The sequence below is a fragment of the Cherax quadricarinatus genome, chromosome 1 (assembly GCF_038502225.1).
Source record: "Cherax quadricarinatus isolate ZL_2023a chromosome 1, ASM3850222v1, whole genome shotgun sequence".
In the NCBI taxonomy this organism is placed as follows: Eukaryota; Metazoa; Arthropoda; class Malacostraca; order Decapoda; family Parastacidae; genus Cherax; species Cherax quadricarinatus.
Genome location: NC_091292.1, coordinates 88,767,118 through 88,789,402, shown reverse-complemented (window position 1 = coordinate 88,789,402; position 22,285 = coordinate 88,767,118). Strand labels below are relative to the sequence as shown.

General features: G+C 36.6%; 1 protein-coding gene across 5 annotated transcripts in view; it reads left to right on the top strand.

The window, feature by feature from the left end:
- The window catches only part of Esyt2 (extended synaptotagmin-like protein 2), a 227,627-nt gene that overhangs the window by 145,395 nt on the left and 59,947 nt on the right, over positions 1–22,285 (top strand). For 4 of the 5 annotated variants that reach the window (XM_053777597.2, XM_053777605.2, XM_053777571.2 and 1 more), the window contains exons 9-11: positions 17,515–17,563; positions 18,036–18,125; positions 19,241–19,336. In XM_053777597.2, coding sequence (XP_053633572.1) covers positions 17,515–17,563; positions 18,036–18,125; positions 19,241–19,336 — 235 coding nt within the window. Of the gene's footprint in view, positions 1–326; positions 425–17,514; positions 17,564–18,035; positions 18,126–19,240; positions 19,337–22,285 lie in introns of all 5 variants that reach the window. The other variant, XM_053777580.2, reaches the window with a different exon arrangement.

Genomic DNA, 22,285 nt, shown 5'->3' with positions numbered 1-22,285 from the left:
TATTTACAAAGACCTTTTACAGCCAGACCTGACAGTTATTATACTAACTATAATATTTTATACATTTTTTCAAAAAGTGTCATTAATACTCAGCTGGATATTGTCATTTAGTTATGTTATACACCACTAATTAAATATCCAGAAAGGGTCAAGGCCAAAGGAAGAAACATGAACATTGTTTACACTTGGGTTCCAGAGTACCAAAAGAAAAAAATATTACATAGAATCCCTTTATGCTACAATTCAGCATAACTGCAGAACGTACAGTAAGTTTTTGCTTTAAATTACCTATTAAATTCCTTAATTCCTTCTGCTGCCCCTCACAGGCAATATGTGATGTGGTTCGTCGTCAGACCATCTGTATTGAATGCTGGGACTGGGATGCTAACATTCCAGGAGCTAAGAATGATGATTTTTTGGGGAGGTAACACATTTAAGATCCCAGCACATAGCATGTTCTCTGTGGGAATTAATTTTTTTATATAATTTCTTTAATTTTTGTAGCCAGATAAAGGTGCTTTTTTATGAATATAGATATCCAATGGGTTTTCTACTATTGATAATGGTTTTGATTTAAGACCCTTAACTGCATTTCAAAACTGAATCTACCATATATGATGGATAATATTTAATGGTTGATGAAAGTAACCTTTCTCTAATAATTGTATACTTACTGTAAATTCTAACTTGATTTATCTTCTAGTTTTCTGAGTGCATAAAGACCATTGGTATGCACTTGATGTGCACAAAAAATACATACCTGAATTTACCATGGGTTTATGAAAGCTTTTATTGCATTACAAGTATAGAGCTTGCAGCCAAAGGCCTTTTTATTGTTAAAATGAAATTAGCTGAAAGGCCACCAAAGATTGCATGAAATAGCATATTTTTGTTGTAATTATCAATAAAGGTTAATTAAAATTGTATTTACTAGAATTTAGTTGATACAGTTTAAGTATAAATATAATGTAGTTTTTTTACCTAAATAAAATTGTTAAGGATGAAGTAGACACTAGCAATATCAAAATTATAATAAAGCTTTTTGAAAAAGTTTTATACAGTAAGTAGTACTTTCCTGTTTCTTATGGATTCAATGAGTCTAGTTAAAGCTCACATTTAAAAAATTTTAAATTGAGAGAGGCTTTTGCAGTATATTTAAGTCTTGATCTAAGACTCTTCAAGCATATGCAACTGTATATGAAAGGAAAGGACGTTACTGTACATTAGGTGACATGACATGCTGGTGATCTCAGAAGCAACCTGCCTGCCAGGGTCATGATAACTATAGAATTCCATCATCCCTGCCAGATGTTGAATTTAGGATAGCTTCAGTGATGGCAGATCTTTCTCTTGCATACCTTATGGATTCTTCGTCTTTGCTGATTGAAATGGTGAGGTTCCAACCAGTTTATCCAATTTATGAAAGTGTACAGACTCTGCTGTTTTTTTGTTTGTTTGTTTTTTTCTTTTTATATCCTTGACTTTTCTTGGCTGAGAGGTTTATGTGTGTTGCAAAGTTTGATACTGAATTTGTTAGGATGAATACTAGAATACAGAGGTACCAATATTTTTACAAGGGTGTGAGGCATGGTTTTTGTGGATATTGAAGTGAGAAGGTGGCTAGAGGTAATGGAGATGTCATGTTTGAGAGCAATATGTGGTGTGAATATCATGCATAGAATTCAGTGCACAAATTAAAAGGTGATGCGGAGTCACCAAGGGTAAAAATTCAGAAGGCTGAGGAGGGGTTGTTGGATGGAGAAGGATAGATTGACAAAGACTGTGTATAAATCTGGGATGGAGGTAGAAGGGGTAAGGAAAACAGGTTAGTTGGACTTGACCTCTGGAGTTGAGAAGAACAGTGTGTGCACTCTGAAGGAGGGGTGGATAGGTTGCAGTTGGAGGGTAATCTGAATTGTGATGTCAGCACACTTCTGGAAAGACGGCGATTCAGTGAATGATCATGATTATGTTTTCAGAAATATGCCTGGTATCACATTTCAAATTTTCCTCTGATTGCAACATCCCCACCCCTCCTTCAGAGTGAAGGCATTGCCCTTCACACTTAGGACTTTTTGGGTTACCTCACCTTGGAGGGCGACAGCCGTTAAGTTAAAAAAAAAAATATATAAACTTTCCATTATACTGTACATAAGAAAGCAGTCATCCAGGAAAAGCCAGGTATATAAAAGAAATCTGTAAAAAATTGTGAACTTTAATACATTAGACAAAGTGATAGGAGCCTCAACACTATAATCAGTGAACATAAGTGAACCATAATATGCACAAGTAAGCTAGGCCATCTTCCAACCTGTTGAAATTTTAAATTGTAGCAGATTTGGGCCATAGGTCATTATTGTTACAATCCCATTGTAATTACAAAAGAAAATTAATGTCCATCATTGCAGCTTTCTTAAATTTCAAAATTTCACAGGGTCATTGGAGACCATGTTACTTTATATATCTTGTCTCTTCTTTGAATGTAATTTTTCATCTGCTTGTTGTGGAACCAAGACCAAAGTATACAGGAACTGTAGCTCTCATTTTTAGTTTTCTAAAAGGGGTTTTAATTAGAATTTGCCAGTGTATCACAATATGGTATAATATACATAATGTACTATACACATTGGTGAGTACACACTCACACACATTATGTATGTATACAGTATGGTGTTCCATCCAACAGTCTTGAGTCATCAAGGATGGAACACCTTTCTAGGCTGAGGGACTGATCACCTCAAATTGCATATTCTTGTATTCAGTACATTTATGTCCTGGGATTTGAATTGTTAAAAATGTAAAATTATATATTGTGAACAATAGTAGAGTGTATTGTATTTATAGTGTGGCATGTTCTCTGTGGTCTCTTACTAATGTTCTGTTTCTAGGTTTGTACTGCATGCAAGTAGTGTATATTAGCAATAGTACTAATATTGTTTTGTTGTCTGTATTTGGCAAAATATATAGTTTAATGTTTTCATCTTTTAACATTAGTAATATAATACATGGTTAAAATGTGCATTTTTAACCTAACCTTAAAGTTCAGACATAATAATAAGTATAATAATAATTATAATGTCAATAATAATTATAATAATAATAATAATATGATAAGAGCTAAATCCACAAGGGTTTTCTAGCATAAATATTTCAGTACATTGCCGAAAATAGACTTCAACAACATTAACTTTTGATGTTCATAGAGCTGCATGCTAATTGTTAACACACGCTCTCCTGCTTTTACAGTATATTTGTACCTCTGACACCAGATATGGAAATATATCAGTAATATTTGACGTATTAGATCATGACACATTCACAGACGATGACTTCATTCTCAGGTAACTACGATGCAGAGTTACTGCTACATAATCATATCCTAATTTACTCCTGAGTGTAATTATTAAAATATGTCAGTCACTTTGATCAATCTCTATCTACATGAAATTATTTGTTCAGATAACCAAGTACAGTAGTAGTGTTATTACTTTAAGACTAATTATTGTTTATGGTGGTCAAAATTTTACGAGAGATTTATTGATAACTGTAAAGTCTGTGAGCTATTATTAATCAAACAAGAAGAATGATGATACAGTAATTATTTATTTATATATTTTCAAAGGAATTGCATGCACTTATTACAAGTAGGCATTTCAAAAAAAAAAATGAAATTTTTTAATATTGCTGCTTCCTCAAAAAATATTTGTAAAAAAGGCAGGTATTGGATGAATGAATTATAACAAAAGTCATAGTGGCTGGTGCAGTTGACAACTAATCCACAAATTGGAAATCTAAACACACATTTCTGTCTTCCCCAGACCATCATCAAATGACTCAAAACTTGATGATGATCCATGGTGGACTGAAATATTATAAAGTTTTCATTTCCAACTTGTGAGTTAGTTGTGAATATAGTGATCATTCATGGAAAATCTTGGTATAATATAAAGAATTTTCAGAGAATCATTTTAGAATTTATTTTTTCCAGTGACAGAGTAAATATTCTCAAGGTATAACTTTATAATAGCAGAAATGCTTACTTGAATAATGTACAATCTCATTTCTAAGTGAGCTTAAGCAATCATGCTGAATGTTTGGCTATATCTGCCTATTTAAGCCTAAGTAGAGAAAAACTGAAGCTTGTCGTCTTAGTTTACTGTTGCTATATTCACACTACAGCTTCACTCATGGAGCTGCTACACTTTCTTCAGCTTCACTCAGACTATACATGAATCTATTGTCCCAGTCTCTAAATACTGTTTTCTCTACTTGAACATTATTTTTTTTTTCAATTATAAAGCATATGCAGTGATGTAGGGATGGGATGAAACTAAATTTTTGGTGATACTGATACTCAGTTTTATGTTGATATTGATACTATCAAAATTAACTGATACCATCAAAATTAACCGACACCCACTTATACTGGTACTGATATCAGTACCATAAAAATTGACTGATACCCATCAATACTGATACTGAGTTTTAGGCTGATGCCAATGCCGAAACCATCAAAATTAGCCTTTATCCACCGATATTGATACATTGGTGCAACATTATTCTGAAGCATCATTTATGAATAATTCAGTACAAATCTTTAAATCCAGCTTAAATTGAATCATTGTTTGGGAAATATTGATAGGCTAAACATTTTTGGGAAAATGAACCTAATACTAGTCACAAAAATTTTGGTTACAGGTGGGCATTTCAAATATATAGTGGAATTTCTACTGTCTGTACATGTTCATTATGCTTATACAGTAGTTGATTTTGGCAGATAATTTAGGTTTTCCTACCTGAGACTTTGGGTGCATAGAGCAATGAGCTGTAAAAAAATTTAATAGGAGTGAATGGAAACGAATGTTTTTTTGGGACCTGACAATCTGTTGGAGTGCAAGCAGGGTAGTATTTTGTGAAGGGATTCAGGGAAACTGGTTAACTGGACTTGAGTCCTGGAGGTGTGAAGTACAATGCCTGCACTTTAAAGGAGGGGTTTGGGATATTGGCTGTCTGGAGTGGTATCTAAACTGTCATATCTGGGCACCTCTGCAAAGACAGTGATCATGTGTGAATGATGGTGAAAGTGTTTCTTTTTTAGGTCACTTTGCTTCGGTGGAAGATGGCCGGCATGTTAAAATAAATATATATATATATATAAGTTTTTTAGCACACTGATTGTGTACCACTGAGATAATGTGATCCAAATAAAGAGAAAATGCACACACCATCATTCATTCACTCGTTGTCTTGCCAGAATTTGCTGACATCACAGTTCAGATGACTCTCCAAACTGCAACATCCTCACCCCTCCTTCAGAGTACAGGCATTGTACTTCCCATCTGTAGAACTCAAGTGGCTATCCAGTTTTTTCCCTGAATCCCTTTATAAATGTTATGTTGCTCACACTCCAACAGTACATTAGGTCACAAATTCACTTGCCAATTTGTCTCCATTTATTCCACTTTATCACACTCATACAAGCCTGTTGGAGGTTCAGGCCCCAAGCACTCAACACTTCCTTTATCCCTCTCCCTCAAACCCCTTCTCCAATGACCCCTGCCCCTCCTTCCTACCACTCTAGATTTATATACACTCCTAGTCATCCTTATTTTGCTCCATCCTCTTCAAGTACCCAAACCACCTGAACAGCCCCTCCTCAGCAGTAAGTTAAGCTAGCACAGTAGCTGATGTGTTGGCAGTACATAGAATAGCTGCCAGAAAGAATGAGGAAGGTTTCCTGGTGAAGGAAGGAAGTATGAGACCATCCACCAGTGACATTATGCATGCTACAAACATGTAGTTTGAGGGAATAACTTGTTTATCTCACTTGTCACTTGCATTTTTAAGTTTTCCGTTGCATATTATCATCAACGATAACAGCAAGTGCCATTATTCTAAGGTTGAAATCAGTTTTTTTGTCTATAAAGAACTTAACCTTTACCAATCAAGTAGCCATAGCACTGAAGGGATACTTTGAAAGTGGCTTGTGTTTATTATTACCATCACTGCCACATGGTGGTTCATATGCTGAAGTTGCAGTGAGAAGAAACTACATGGTATGCTCACACCTTTCCTGGTAACTATTGTCTTGCTTGCAAATTATTAAATTTAGAATTTTTTTTTTTTAACAGGTCGGCTGTCTCCTACCGAGGCAGGGTGACCCAAAAAGAAAGAAAATCCCCAAAAAGAAAATACTTTCATCATCATTCAACACTTTCACCTCACTCACATATAATCACTGTTTTTGCAGAGGTGCTCAGAATACAACAGTTTAGAAGCATATACATATAAAGATACACAACATATCCCTCCAAACTGCCAATATCCCAATCGCCTCCTTTAAAGTGTAGACATTGTACTTCCCATTTCCAGGACTCAAGTCCGGCTATATAAAAATAACCGGTTTCCTTGAATCCCTTCACTAAATATTACCCTGCTTACACTCCAACAGCTCGTAAGGCCCCAAATACCATTCGTCTCCATTCACTCCTATCTAACACACTCACGCACGCTTGCTGGAAGTCCAAGCCCCTCGCCCACAAAACCTCCTTTACCCCCTCCCTCCAACCTTTTCGAGGACGACCCCTATCCCGCCTTCCTTCCCCTACAGATTTATACGCTCTCCATGTCATTCTACTTTGATCCATTCTCTCTGAATGACCAAACCACCTCAACAACCCCTCTTCAGCCCTCTGACTAATACTTTTATTAACTCCACACCTTCTCCTAATTTCCACACTCCGAATTTTCTGCATAATATTTACACCACACTTAGACAGGACATCTCCTCTGCCTCCAACTGCCTCCTTGCTGCAGCATTTATAACCCAAGCTTCACACCCATATAAGTGTTGGTAGAAAGTTGAAAGTGAACATAGAAAAGAGTAAGGTGATGAGGGTATCAAATGATTTAGATAAAGAAAAATTGGATGTCAAATTGGGGAGGAGGAGTATGGAAGAAGTGAATGTTTTCAGATACTTGGGAGTTGACGTGTCGGCGGATGGATTTATGAAGGATGAGGTTAATCATAGAATTGATGAGGGAAAAAAGGTGAGTGGTGCGTTGAGGTATATGTGGAGTCAAAAAACGTTATCTATGGAGGCAAAGAAGGGAATGTATGAAAGTATAGTAGTACCAACACTCTTATATGGATGTGAAGCTTGGGTGGTAAATGCAGCAGCGAGGAGACGGTTGGAGGCAGTGGAGATGTCCTGTCTAAGGGCAATGTGTGGTGTAAATATTATGCAGAAAATTCAGAGTGTGGAAATTAGGAGAAGGTGTGGAGTAATAAAAGCATTAGTCAGAGGGCAGAAGAGGGGTTGTTGAGGTGGTTTGGTCATTTAGAGAGAATGGATCAAAGTAGAATGACATGGAAAGCATATAAATCTATAGGGGAAGGAAGGAGGGGTAGGGGTCGTCCTCGAAAGGGTTGGAAAGAGGGGGTAAAGGAGGTTTTGTGGGCGAGGGGCTTGGACTTCCAGCAAGCGTGCATGAGCGTGTTAGATAGGAGTGAATGGAGACGAATGATACTTGGGACCTGACGATCTGTTGGAGTGTGAGCAGGGTAATATTTAGTGAAGGGATTCAGGGAAAAAGGTTATTTTCATATAGTCGGACTTGAGTCCTGGAAATGGGAAGTACAGTGCCTGCACTTTAAAGGAGGGGTTTGGGATATTGGCAGTTTGGAGGGATATGTTGTGTATCTTTATATGTATATGCTTCTAAACTGTTGTAGTCTGAGCATGGAAGTAGTCTCCCTCTCTTCTACACACCCTAACCTGAGCCTCACTATCCTCATAAAAACTCTTTACAGCATTTAGTAACTTACCACCTATTCCATATATACTTGCAACATCTGCCACATTGCTCCCCTATCCACTCTATCATATGCTTTATACAGTATATGCTTATATTCTTATTATATCTGTAATAACAGTAAGCGATTAAAATAGTAAAGCATTACGATATTTGAAATGTGGTAATGATGGCAGAAAATCAGTAATGATATAGGTAACTTTCTGTTTTGAAAGTTCTGAATAACTGGACAGTTCTAGTGATTTTTTAATTTTACAAGTCATCATCAACTAAAGGTGTCCAGTTAATAAAGTGAGAGATATTAGAGATTCCATTATAGTAAAAAGGAAAGACCCCCTTTTTAGTTGGTATGAAATAACATTTTTTGTTTTAGTTGTTTCTGTTAATTTGCTATACAACCTATAATGAGAGAATGGTGACAACCATATACTATTTTTACTGTTATAATGAATTTTCAGAAATAAGTTCCAGTATTGTATATCATACTATAACACTTAGCCTGTGTCTCAGTATCTTTGGTGGGATGGCTTAAGACCTGTGATTGAATCCAAACTTGCTTCTAAGTTTTCCAGGCATTTTGAATCTTTTTTTTTTTTCATTTATTTAAATACAGTAGGGCCCCACTTATACGGCAGGTTAGGTTCCAGGCTACTGCCAGAAAGCAGACATCACTGGAAAGCAGAATGCCATTTTTTCCACTTACAAATGCGTATAAATGCCCGATAACAAGTTTACACTAATATATATTAAGTTAGCAATAGAACTAGGCATTAAAAAGCAATAAAGAGCAAAATACACACACAGTACACTAATTATTTACCTCAAAATATTTGTAATCTTAATGTAGGGCAAAAGGTGATTGGTATTTATTGTAAGAAGTCAGGTGTGGGTATGTATGGTAGCCCTCCCGGCCACCCCACCCACACATAATGTACTGTGACTCTTAAAGTGCCCCAGAGTGATAAAATGCATATACAGTACACTCATTACTTACCTTAAAGTATTTGTAGTCTTAATGGTCTTAATGTAGGGTGAGAGGTGAAAAGTATTTATTTGTATAAAGTCAGGTGTGGGATGTAGGGTAGCCCACCTGGGCACACAGAGTACTATGTAAACAAACGGACGAATCATCTGGTTATGGCTCATACACGTTCATGCAAACACCTTACATTGTGTACAAGTTGCCTCCACAGTGGTACTGCAGAATAAATAAAGACCAACACTTCCATTCTCATGCAACACACCATTTTTAGAATGAATGATATTATTATTATTATTATTATTATTATTATTATTATTATTATTATTATTATCATAATAAAAGAGAAGTGCTAAACCTACAAGGATTGTGAATAGCTATAGATAGAATGAAGGCATACAAAAGGAATATTTTTCTACAGTTAGGTAACTGGTGTTTGACTGGAGAAAACGTAATTCTTCTGACACTCCTACAAATCGCTTGGTAAACAAATCTCATATTTATGTCAGTTTTTATACTGTGGGTGTATGTATCATGTTTATATGTTATACAGTGGACCCCCGCATAACGATTACCTCCGAATGCGACCAATTATGTAAGTGTATTTATGTAAGTGCGTGTGTACGTGTATGTTTGGGGGTCTAAAATGGACTAATCTACTTCACAATATTTCTTATGGGAACAAATTCGGTCAGTACTGGCACCTGAACATACTTCTGGAGTGAAAAAATATCGTTAACCGGGGGTCCACTGTATAGTATGTTTGTTACATAATTTTGAAAAAAATATCATAGATGGATTAATGGAAATGTCTATTAATGTAATATATGACAGTGCACCCAAGAGATTATTATTTGGCGTTGAGTAGAGAGACTCCTTGTGATTTTAATGTGTACCTGCATGCCAGCACAGTGTGTAAGTATATTTAGGTACAGGTACACATAAGTAGAATTATCAGAGTACATATAAAATATTGAAATTTTGGAAAATTTCCAGACATGATTGAGAGATGTGCTTAGGGAGAATGTAAACAAACTCTGTGGGGAACACCATATTAGAAAGATCACTCACTGTATAGCAAGTTTTGGTTATAAATTGAAATCGCTGTATAAGCAGAATGCCATAAAGCGGGGCCCTACTGTAATGTACATGTAGTTTAATAATGTAGGATGTTTACAGTATTTGATAATTAATACCAGTATTTTAGAGTGATAATTTTATATTCAGCGTTGTGTATAAAAGATAACAAAATCCAGACACTTATCAAACTTTACTTCAAAAATGCTTCTTTTCTGTCCTACTTTCCTATAATGATTATTAATAAAATCAACAATTTAAATGTCTTTAAAATTACAAAAAAAGAACTTTGTTGACTTTAATTTTTAAATACAGTGGAACCTCAGTATACGACCAGCTCCCTACTCTTAACGAAGCTCAGCACTCGACCAAACAAATATGACCTGCCAGAACTTGGCTGTAAACTATTTCGTGTTTCTTTGCATTTTTTGGTGTTTTTTTTTTTTTTTGCATTATTTGTATAAAATCACCATGGGGCCTATGAAGATTAGTGATAACAGCCAACGAAACAGATAATTGGTTGGGAAGAACTTGTTCAATACTCAAACGAAGTGGCTCGAACAGCCTTCTGGAATGATTTAAGGTCGCAGACCGAGGTTCCACTGTAACTGGTTACATTCTGCAGACTGCAGAATCGTGGAAATATAAATTAATATCAGTATACGAATAAGAGTAATATGTTCATTTCATTTTGCAAAATTTAGAGTACTGTACTTGCAACTTCCTTTGCATTACAGCCTCTCCTCACTTAACGACAGAGTTCCGTTCCTAATAACGCGTTGGTAAACGAATTCATTGCTAAACAAGGAGCATACTGTAGTGGGTTTATGTCAACCATCTTTGATATTGCTTTAATGTCGCCCTTGCACCATTTATAACATTTTTAGTATATTTTTAAATGTTTATATAGTAGTGTACTGTATATTATAATAAACAGAATAGAGGAAATCAGCTCTAATATACATTACAGTGGAACCTCAAATTTCAAATATCGAACTCTTCGAAAATTGACCGCATTTTTCAAACCAGCTTTGCCCCTATTATTGAACTCGCCCCTATTTTTGAACCACAGGGTATCAGACCTGTCCGCCAGCCCGCTCTGTCTGCGTCCCCGCGCAGGCGCCTTGAGCCAGTCTGGCTTTGTTGATACTTGAGTGAACAATAACCTGCACTCTCATTCAAACATTTTACAATTAATTCATTGTGTTTAGTGCTTGTGGGACTGTGAAATAAGCTACCATGGGCCCAAAGAAACTTGCTAGTGGTACCCCTATGGTAAAGAAAGTGAGAAACACCATAGATGTGAAGAAGGAAATAATACAGAAGTATTAGAGTGGTGTGAAACTTGTTGAGCTTGCCAGGATGTATGGGAAAAACAAGTTGACCATCGCTTTTATCCTGGCAGAGAAAGAACAAATCAAGGAAGCTGATTTCCCTATTTTAGGGAAATCTTAAAGAGGCACCAGAAACAGAAGACTGTGGACAGTTATTTTGTGAGGCAGGGGTCCAGTGACTCTCAAGCTGGTCCTAGTGGCATTAAAAGACAGAGAAGGGAAATAATCCCAGAGAGGGCTTTGATACCTAAAGTCCTTATGGAGGGGGATTCCCCTTCCAAATACTAACCCCAACTCCCTCTCTCCTCCTCCCTAACTTCCAGATGCCATCACCAATCTTCAATAAAGGTAAGTAAAAAATGTTATTTTATATGTTTATTTAAATTTATTAATACATAATTGTACACTATATTTGTTGTGTGTATGTAAAACTATAATTAATCTTTATAAAATGTATTTTTTGTGAATATTTTTGAGTTTCTGGAACAGATTAATTGTATTTCCATTATTTCTTATGGGAAATATTACTTCACTTTTCAAACTTTTCAAATTTAGAACTAGCTCCTGGAACGGATTAAGTTCGAAATTTGAGGTTCCACTGTATTTAAGTATGCATACTGGTCAGAGAGCCTGTCGTAAGTCCAAGTCATTGGTAAACGAGTACGTCGCTAAGTGAGGAGAGGCTGTATATGCTATCCATTGTCATATATGATAAGCCCTTTGTCCATTTGTTTTTCTTCTCACAATTATATAATGAGTTGGTAAGTGTTGTCATTTTTTTTTGGCCCATCACCTCTTGTATGCTTCAGTGCCTTTAATTTTTGTCCCAACTTAGTGCCTGTATATTACTTCATTAAATTTGTTATGATTTTTTAATAAAATAATTTAAATAATGATGAGATATGCTGTTAAGGCAATGAAAAAGCTCTCCTCTCCAAAATTTTCTATTTTTTTAATGTATTTAACAGGCATTTTATTTATGCTGATGTATTCAGTTTACTGTATGTTGTGATATTAGCTGATCTTTGGTGAAAGTAATGTTGGTCACTGAGATAAAGCAAGGTGTCATGGTAGGTATCAGTTCAAGAATAAATAACTGACAACGTTAAAAACGTTGTCAGTTATTTATGATTTTATTATTTATGATTCAGTTATTTATGATTTATTTATGCTGTCATGATTTTCTTTTAAGTTTAAATGTAGCTTCAGTTGTCACCTGTTTTGGTTAACATTTACATTAGGAAAACTTCTTGCTCTTACATCAAAAATAATTTTTAATCACAATTAGTGTTTTTATTAATCAGTCTTATGTACAATTACATTGTGTGGTTATGTAGTCTATGATAGCCATGGTTACAAGGTGAGAACAAAAACTATGTTCAGCTAGCAGATCCATCACTAGATGGTTTTTCAATGAATTCATAAATATCATCTTCAGGATCCTAAAATGTTAATTGAATTATTAAAAATTAAACTTCATTTAAAATTGCATAAATAACAAAAAAGGCACAATACCGTGACTGGAACGATACACAAATAACCCGCACATAAAAGAGAGAAGCTTACAACGACGTTTCGGTCCGACTTAGACCATTGACAATGGTCCAAGTCGGACCGAAACGTCGTCGTAAGCTTCTCTCTTTTATGTGCGGGTTATTTGTGTAAAATTGCATATAAATTTGTGAACTATGGATTGCATTTGAAACTGTCTTGTCTTCAAGATCATCTGAGACGTCTTATCAGTCTTCGAGATTAGATGATGTATATTTTGAGGCATATGACAAAATGTAATAAACATTATTATTTACCTAATACAGTACAAATTGAATATAAGTGGAAAACATTAGGTTCTACTCATATGTTAATTCAGTAGGTCAATTTAAAATATATGATTTTTTAGACCAAGACCTTAATTTACACTTTCTGATTTATTACTGCATTTTAAGAAAACTTTGTGAAGTATTATTTATTTATTTAACTTGGACTACTTGAGGCCCATGGATGCATCTGGGTAATATTTAGTGGCATGAGGTGTACCTTCAACCACTGAGATTGTAGATACAACAAAAGAGCAAGTGCTTTCATTGTATCCATTTCATATTAGTTTTGGTATCATTGTCTTTCAGTCTAGCAACAAAGTACTGGTATAGGGAGTCCTTGTTATATGTTCTAGATTCATTCCAACAAAATTGGTTATAAAGCAAATCATAGGGAAATGAAATAAGCTGGTCTATAAATGCCCAGTTTATTATTGCAGATGTGTTCCAAAGAAATTTTTTTGCAGCATGTAATGTTCTGCATTATATTTACATTTCTTTTCACCTATGCATTACAAATATTGTCCCTATACTGTTCAATAATATTCAGTTATGCAATATTAATTATGGTATTAACATTCATGCTAAACCTATAAGTATATTTTATTTGAAATATACATGTAGATATTTAAGGTGAGATATAAGCAACTATTGGCAGAAAGGTGGGCTAGTGCAAGTATGGGTAGGGGGGAGGGGTGAAGAGGGATGGGATTGTTTTAAAAATGCAGTATTAGAATGTGGGGCAGAAGTTTGTGGCTATAGGAGGGTGGGTGCAGGAAGAAAGAGGAGTGATTGGTGGAATGATGAGGTAAAGGGGGCAATAAAAGAGAAAAAGGAAGCTTATGATAGGTTTTTATAAAGCACAAGTGATATAAGAAGGGCAGAGTATATGGAGAGTAAAGGAAAGGTGAAGAGAATGGTGAGAGAGTGCAAAAGGAGAGCAAATGATAGAGTGGGAGAGGCACTGCCAAGAAATTTTGCTGAGAATAAGAAAACATTTTGGAGATAAATAAGTTAAGAAAGCCTATGGAACTTGGGGTAGGATTAAATTATGGGGAATCAAATACAAAATGGGAGTTGACACAGTTACTTTTTTGCTGATGATACTGTGCTTTTGGGGGATTCTAAAGAAAAGTTGCAAAGGTTAGTGGATGAGTTTTGGAGGGTGTGTAAAGGTAGAAAGTTGAAAATGAACATAGATAAGAGTAAGGTGATGAGGGTATCAAATGATTTAGATAAAGAAAAATTGGATATCACATTGGAGGGAGGTAGTATGGAAGAAGTGAATGTTTTCAGATATTTGGAAGTTGACATGTCAGTGGATAGGTTTATGAAGGATGAGGTTAACCATAGAATTGATAAAGGAAAAAAGGTGAGTGGTGCATTGAGGTATCTGTGGAGACAAAGAATGTTATCCATGGAGGCAAAGAAGGGAATGTACGAGAGTATAGTGGTACCAACACTTACATGGGTGTGAAGCATGGTTTGTAAATGCTGCAGCAAGGAGGCAGCTGGAGGCAGTGAAGATATTGTGTCCAAGGGCAATGTGTGGTGTAAATATTATGCAGAGAATTCGTAGCATGGAAATTAGGAGGAGGTGTGGAGTTACTAAAAGTATTATTTAGAGGGCTGAAGAGGGATTATTGAGATGGTTTGGTCATTTAGAGCAAATGGAACAAAGTAGAAGGACTTGGAGAGTGTATAAATCTGTCAGGGAAGGTAGGCAGGGTAGGGGTCATCCCCGAAAAGGTTGAAGGGAGAGGGTAAAGGAGGTTTTGTGGGCGAGGGGTTTGGACTTCCAGCAAGCATGCATGAGCATGTTAGATAGGAGTGAATGGAGACGAATGGTTTTTGGGACCTGACAAGCTGTTGGAGTGTGAGCAGGGTAATATTTTGTGAAGGGATTCAGGGAAACCGGTTTACCTGGAGTTTACCTGGAGAGGGTTTCGGGGCTCAATGCCCCCACGGCCCGGTCTGAGACCAGGCCTCATGGTGGATCAGGGTCTGATCAACCAGGCTGTTACTGCTGGCTGCATGCAAGCTGACATATGAACCACAGCCCGGTTGGTCAGGTACTGACTTTAAGTGCCTGTCCAGTGCCTTCTTGAAGACAGCCAGGGATCTATTGGTAATACCCCTTATGTATGCTGGTAGGCAATTGAACAGTCTTGGGTCCTGGACACTTATTGTGTTGTCTCTCAGTGTACTTGTGGCACCCCTGCTTTTCATTGGGGGAATGTTGCATCTCCTGCTGGATCTTTTGCTTTCATATGGATTTATGTTCATGTGCAGGTTTGGTACCAATCCCTCCAGGACCTTCCAAGTGTATATTATCATGTATCTCTCTCGCCTGCGTTCGAGGGAATACAGATCAAGGACCTTCAACCGTTTCCAGTAGTTTAGGTGCCTTATCACACTTATGTGTGCCGTGAAAGTTCTTTGTACACTCTTCAGGTCTGCAATGTTACTAGCCTTGAAGGGGACCGTTAGTGTACAGCAGTATTCCAGCCTAGAGAGCACAGGTGATTTGAAGAGAATCATCATGGGCTTGGCGTCTCTAATTTTGAAGGTTCTCATTATCCATCCTATCATTTTCCTAGCGGATGAGGTAGATGCGTTGTTGTGGGCTTTGAAGGCGAGATCCTCTGACATTATCACTCCCAGTTCTTTCACATTACTTTTCGCTCTATTGTATGGTTAGAATTTGTGGTATACCCTGACACATTTTTAATTTCTTCATGTTTTCCATATCTGAGCAGTTAAAATTTCTCCTCATTGACCTTCATATTGTTTTGAGTGGCCCATTCGAAGATTTGGTTGATGTCCGCCTGGAGTCTCGCGGTGCCTTTGATGGAGGTCACTGCCATGGTGATCCGGGTATCATCCGCAAAGGAAGACATAGAGCTATGGTTTACATATCTATGTCAGAAATGAGGATGAGGAATAGAATGGGAGTGAGTAGTGTGCCTTGTGGAACAGAGCTTTTTATCGTGGCTGCCTGGAACTTTACTCTGTTTACTATTACTCTTTGTGTTCTATTTGTCAGGAAGTTGTAGATCCATCTACCAACTTCTACCGTTATTCCTTTATCCCGCATTTTGTGTGCTATTACACCATGGTCACACTTGTCAAAAGCTTTTGCAAAGTCTGTATACTATATCTGTATTTTGTTTATCCTCTACGGACTTGAGTCCTGGAAATGGAAAGTGTAATGCCTGCACTTTAAAGGAGGGGTTTGGGATATTGGCAATTTGGAGGGACGTCTGAGCTGTTGTATCTGAGTGCCTCTGCAAAGACAGTGATTATGTATGAGTGATGGTGAAAGTGTTGAATGATGATGAAAGCTTTTTCTTTCTTTTGGGGTTTTTCTTTGTTTTTGGGTCATCCTGCCTCGGGAAACAGTTGATGTGTTAACAAAAAAAATCAACCCTCAGATGTAGAGATGATTAGTGTCATCTTCTGCAATGATTTACTATCAGTCTTTTCCCTTTTCTTGCTCCCTCCATCTTTCTTCCTACTTCCACCCTCTCTCTTGCTCCCTCTCCCTCTTCTCTTGTTCCCTTCACCCTCTCACTCCCTCCACTCCTTCTCTAACTCCCTCCACCCTTTCTTTCTCTCCTTCCATGCCATTTCTGCTCTCTCTGCTCCCTTAAAAAGCTTACCTCTTCACTTTTCCCTTCCTCTGTCCCTCTCTCGCTTCCTGCACATCCACCCTTCTCTCACTCTCCAACCTCCCTCCTTTCTCATTCCCCTCCCTAAACTGGTGATTCTGGTGCATCCCTACCTTTGGCACATGTTTGAGTTATGCATTTGTTGGTCACATGATTGCAGTATGAAGCAGCTGCTGGACTAGGTTTTATTCAGTTTTTGGAGAAAATTACCTATGATAAAATATTTTTGCATAGAAAAGGTGAATATTGGCACATGTTTGCCTGCTCAAACATAGTACTGTACATCATATCCACAGGAGATATTATAGAGAATACATGCCTTACTACATCAGCAGTTGCACAAAGAATTGTTATAAAATGTGGAGACTTATAATAAGGACTCTCTGTATTTAGTTTTATGTGATGAGTAAAATGAATTCATCAAGTGAGTAAATTATAGGAAGAATTATATGCAAGATTTTTGTAAATTATGCAGATTAAAAATTTACTTTTGGCAAGAAATTTTTAGATATGCATTTTTGCCAGAGCATGCTGTATATACAATAACTGAAGGTACTGAAGGAGGTCTTTAAAACAAAGTAATGATTTTAATTGTGAACATTTGACAATACCTGATAACATTTTGTTTTTAAATGCATGGAATACTGATATAAAATTATTGTGTTCTACTGTGTATTGTTTGCTTTATTTAGTATCAGTTGACAGAGTTCTTTTAAATTACAGTAATATTACTTGAAGGTTATTAATATAGTTATTAGATTTCATGACTTCGTATTGAGCAGAATTTAAATCTTTTTCTTAATTTTCATACCTACCAACAGAGCAAACCTCGATGTTCATGACATTTGGAAGAGTGGAGAAGTGGATATGGTGAGTATTATGAAGTAGTAAATGATTTTTGACTTCATATAACATTGCATTATATTTCTGTATATAGTTTACAATGTATAATACTGTATGCTACTTTTACTTACCATATATAAATTTTCTACCTGTACTGTACATAACAAGTATTGCTATGTGAAAGTGAAGTATTGCACCAGTAAAAGGTGAAAAGGTTATAATTTTCAGTATTTGTCAGTACTTCACTTTCCAACTTTTATTATTCCTGAAAGAATTTAAAGTTCTAATGAATGATCAGATCATATAGCAATATGTCATGTTGATCATTTATGTCAGTTTTCATTTTACAGTATGTACTGTATTTTCATTGTTGCACATCCTGTTTATTATTTTGAGAGAAGGTAGGTTTCTGTTATTCTGATTACCAATTTTATGCAAGTAATGAAATACTTACTTTACATGTGCAGAAATTAATAATGTATAATTTGCATTCTTACAGTGGGTGCCATTGTCTGATGCAAAGTCAGGCCGTATACATGTCCGAGCTTCTTGGTTAGACCTCAGTGATTCTGCAGGTTCCTTAGAATTGGTTTGTATATATAGTATATATGCTCTGATCTGTTGTTTGTATGCATGTAAATTGATATAAATTGCAGCACAGGCAGATTTAATTTTTTTTTTTTTTGATAATTGAATGAATTTTTTTTTTTTTTTTTTTTAAACAGCTATTCATAAAATCTTCTAGACCAAACCAGAATAAGTATCAGTGGCAAGATGCCAGCACCTGAAGGTAAGAAACCTTTGGACAAGCTAGAAAACGTCCTAGGATGAGCTATGATATAGCTCTCAGAGCTTAAAAAAATAAATGAATTTTGAAGAAAGGCTTAATGCATTGGATATACCAATTTTGGCTGATAGGAATTGGGAAAAAAAATAGTCACATCTGTGATTATAAAAGGATACAAAAGAATATACAAAGAAGACCTAACTCAGTGAGCAGGCTAAAAAAGAAGTTATAACTAAAAACTAAAGAACTTTCAAAAGGATACTAGAAAACCAGGAGCATCATTGTTCTTGCATTGACCAGTTCTCAGCTCTCCAAGGTTCATGGTTGAACTATGGAAAAGTTTGTTTTTGTTTTTTGTTTTTTTAGAAAAAAGTAGTAAAGGTTGACCATCATTAATCCGGCTGTCAGTTATCCGATCCCATCAGTAATTCAGCACTAATTTTGGCTAGCATAATTTCAGATTTCATCATTATACTGACTCAAATTTCATCATTATGCTGACTCAGAAATTGTGCAGATTGTTATAAATCCACAGCAGACATCAGTGAAGGAGAAAGCAGTGATGAAAATGAGAAGGATATAGCAGAAAGAGTCTCTATTCATAGGTTAATTCAGTTAACAGGTGAACTGCTAAAAGGTCTGGAGCAACGCAGTTTTATAAGTGAACATGAAATAATGAGCGTTTACATGCTGCAGGATAAACTAATCAAAAAAAGGCCAAAATATATGAAACAGCTCAGCTTGGTTAACTTTATTAAGTGTATTCTAACCTAACCACTCTGTAATCCGGCAAACTCACTAATCTGGTATACTGCCGGTCCTAGTGATGCCGGATTAGTGATGGCCGACCTGTATATTCAAATTACTTAAAACTTTATGGTAGCTCTTCATCAGACTAACCATTTTTTCATCACTAGCAACTAGAAGAAATCCGAGCCCTGCAGACCACCACAAAGAATCCTCTACATAGTGCAGTTCTCATGGTGTGGGTTGACTCGGCCAAGAAACTTAATGTAAGTAATGCACTGATAATTTTGTTTGGTCTGACAGGTATTGATTAAGTAGTTTCATTTTAATGTACACATGACAGCATATTTCTTTGTTTCGGTATACAATATTAGTGTATTTTTCATTTTTGTATGGAATAATTTATAGTATAAATAAAACAGTACAGGTCTTCCTCAACATTCGCATTTTCAACTTTCACGGGCTTCACACATTCGCAAATTCCTAGCTGCCAAATCATATTTAAGTTTCCCACCACCCGCGCGTCCTTACTACCCTCCCTCTAACCCCTGCAACTGGCAGCCAGCCCGCCCACCACTCAGTCGGTGTGGTGAGTGTTTTGTTTGTTCATTATTTGCTATTAAACTACAGTACAGTGGACTCTCAACCAACGATATTAATCCATTCCTGAGAGCTCATCGTTAGTCAAAATTATCATTAGTCAAGTTAATTTTCCCCATAAGAAATAATGGAAATCAAATTAATCCGTGCAAGACACCCAAAAGTATTGAAAAAAATTTTTTTACCACATGAAATATTAATTTTAATACACACAAACTGAAGATTACATGCACAGTTACATGACACTTACCTTTGTTGAAGATCTGGTGATGATTGATGGGATGGGAGGAGGGGAGAGCATTGATCTTCTTAGTGTTTAGAAGAGGAGTGGTATTAGGAGGCAAAAACTTCACCTTAATGAAGCTCATGTCTCTAGAAAGTCGCTCTGCCAAGTCTGAAGGATGACCAGGAGCATTGTCTAATACCAGGATGCACTTAAGGTCTAATTTCTTTTCAAATAGGTAATTTTTCACATTGGGGGCAAATGGATGGTGTAACCAGTCATAGAAAAAGTCCCTAGTGACCCATGCCTTACTGTTTGCCCTCCACAGCACACGCAAATTAGCCTTGACGACATTGTTTTTCCTGAACACTCTGGGAGTTTCAGAGTGATACACCAATAAAGGCTTCACTTTGCAATCACCACTAGCATTGGCACACATCAACAGAGTAAGACTGTCTTTCATAGGCTTATGTCCTGGGAGTGCCTTTTCCTCCTGAGTAATGTACGTCCTGCTTGGCATTTTCTTCCAAAACAGGCCTGTTTCGTCACAATTAAACACTTGTTCAGGTTTCAGTCCTTCACTGTCTATGTACTCCTTGAAGTCCTGCACATATTTTTCAGCTGCTTTGTGGTCCGAACTGGCAGCCTCACCATGCCTTATCACACTATGAATGCCACTACGCTTCTTAAATCTCTCAAACCAACCTTTGCTGGCCTTAAATTCACTCACATCACTAGTTGCTGGCATTTTTTTAATTAAATCGTCATGCAACTTTCTAGCCTTTTCACAAATGATCGCTTGAGAGATGCTGTCTCCTGCTAAGTAAGTAAGTAAGTTTATTCAGGTATACACAAATACAGTTACATAGAATTATCATACATAGCAGCATATGTGCAGAAAACCTAGGATAACCCAAAAAAGTCAGACAGAGTGACTTATCTGTTTCTCGTTTATCCACACCAATAACAGTCTCTCAACATCTTCTATCACTTGCGATCTCAGTTTCGAAAACATAGTTGCACCTTTGGCAAGAACAGCTTCCTTGATTGCCATTTTCTTGGCCACAATAGTAGCGATGGTTGATTGGGGTTTTGTGTACAGCCTGGCCAGCTCGGAGACACGCACTCCACTTTCATACTTAGCAATGATCTCTTTCTTCATATCCATAGTAATTCTCACCCTTTTTGCTGTAGGGTTGGCACTAGAAGCTTTCTTGGGGCCCATGGTGACTTATTTTGCAGGTGCAATCACTAAAAAGGCTGTGATAATATGAAATGTTCCGATTGTATGCTTGGAAGCGACCGCGGTGGCTGGCTGGCTTGTAAACACTGGCCAGAAGTGGACGCGTCTCAGACGGAACGAATAGTGTTGGTCGAGTTTTTTAGCACTAATCGAGGCAAAATTTTTGCGATAAAATGTATCGCTAGTCAGATTTATCGTTAATCGATGCCATCGCTGGTCGAGGGTCCACTGTATAAATAATGTCAACCCATTCATGACTGCATATTGGAATGGCCATTCGGACAGGTATTGGATGGTGACATCATTTGTTTACTCTTAAACACGGCAAAGAATTGAACATTTATGCTACTGCTACTGCTAATAATTATAATAATAATAATATGATAGAATTGAAAAAGGAAATTGTACAAAAATACGAGGGTTAAAGCAGTGGTGGAGGCAGTGGTTGAGGTATCGTGAGTCAGTGTGGCTTTGTTTATGCTGGGGTGAGCATTAGCCTCCGCGCTCTTCCAAACATTTCACAATAATTCCTTGTGTTTGGTGCTTGTAGATTGAGTGCGACTGCTACATAATTAACCATGGGCCCAAAGAAACTTGCTAGTGCCAGCCCTTTAGTAAAGAAATTGAGAAACACGGTAGAATTAAAGAAAGAAATTGTACAAAAATACGAGGCAGTGTGCCACAGTGGTTGAGGCAGTGGTTGAGGCAGTGGTTGAGGCAGTGGTAGAGGCAGTGGTGGAGGCAGTGGTATTTAATAACATATATGTTATTACACCATAACATGTATGTATATAGTACAATATTTTACAACGTTTTCATGTATTTTATGATTGTTCATGGTTCAATAGGTTAAGGAAGCAGTATTGTATTATATTTCCCTACAATATATTGGGGCACCAAACATTTGCAATTTTTCAACATTCGCAAGGTTCTTGATCCCCTAACCCTCGCAGATGTTGAGGGAGACCTGTATACAGTATTTTGTATTGAATACAGTATTTATTTTGTAGTGTACTTGGTAGAGAAGATTATCATAACTTCATTTATTACATATTAAGTGACATAGTTAAAATTTATAAGTATGTAGATTCTTAACACACTAGTTTTATTTTAACTTAATTCCATTGAAAAGTGTGGTCGAATCCCATT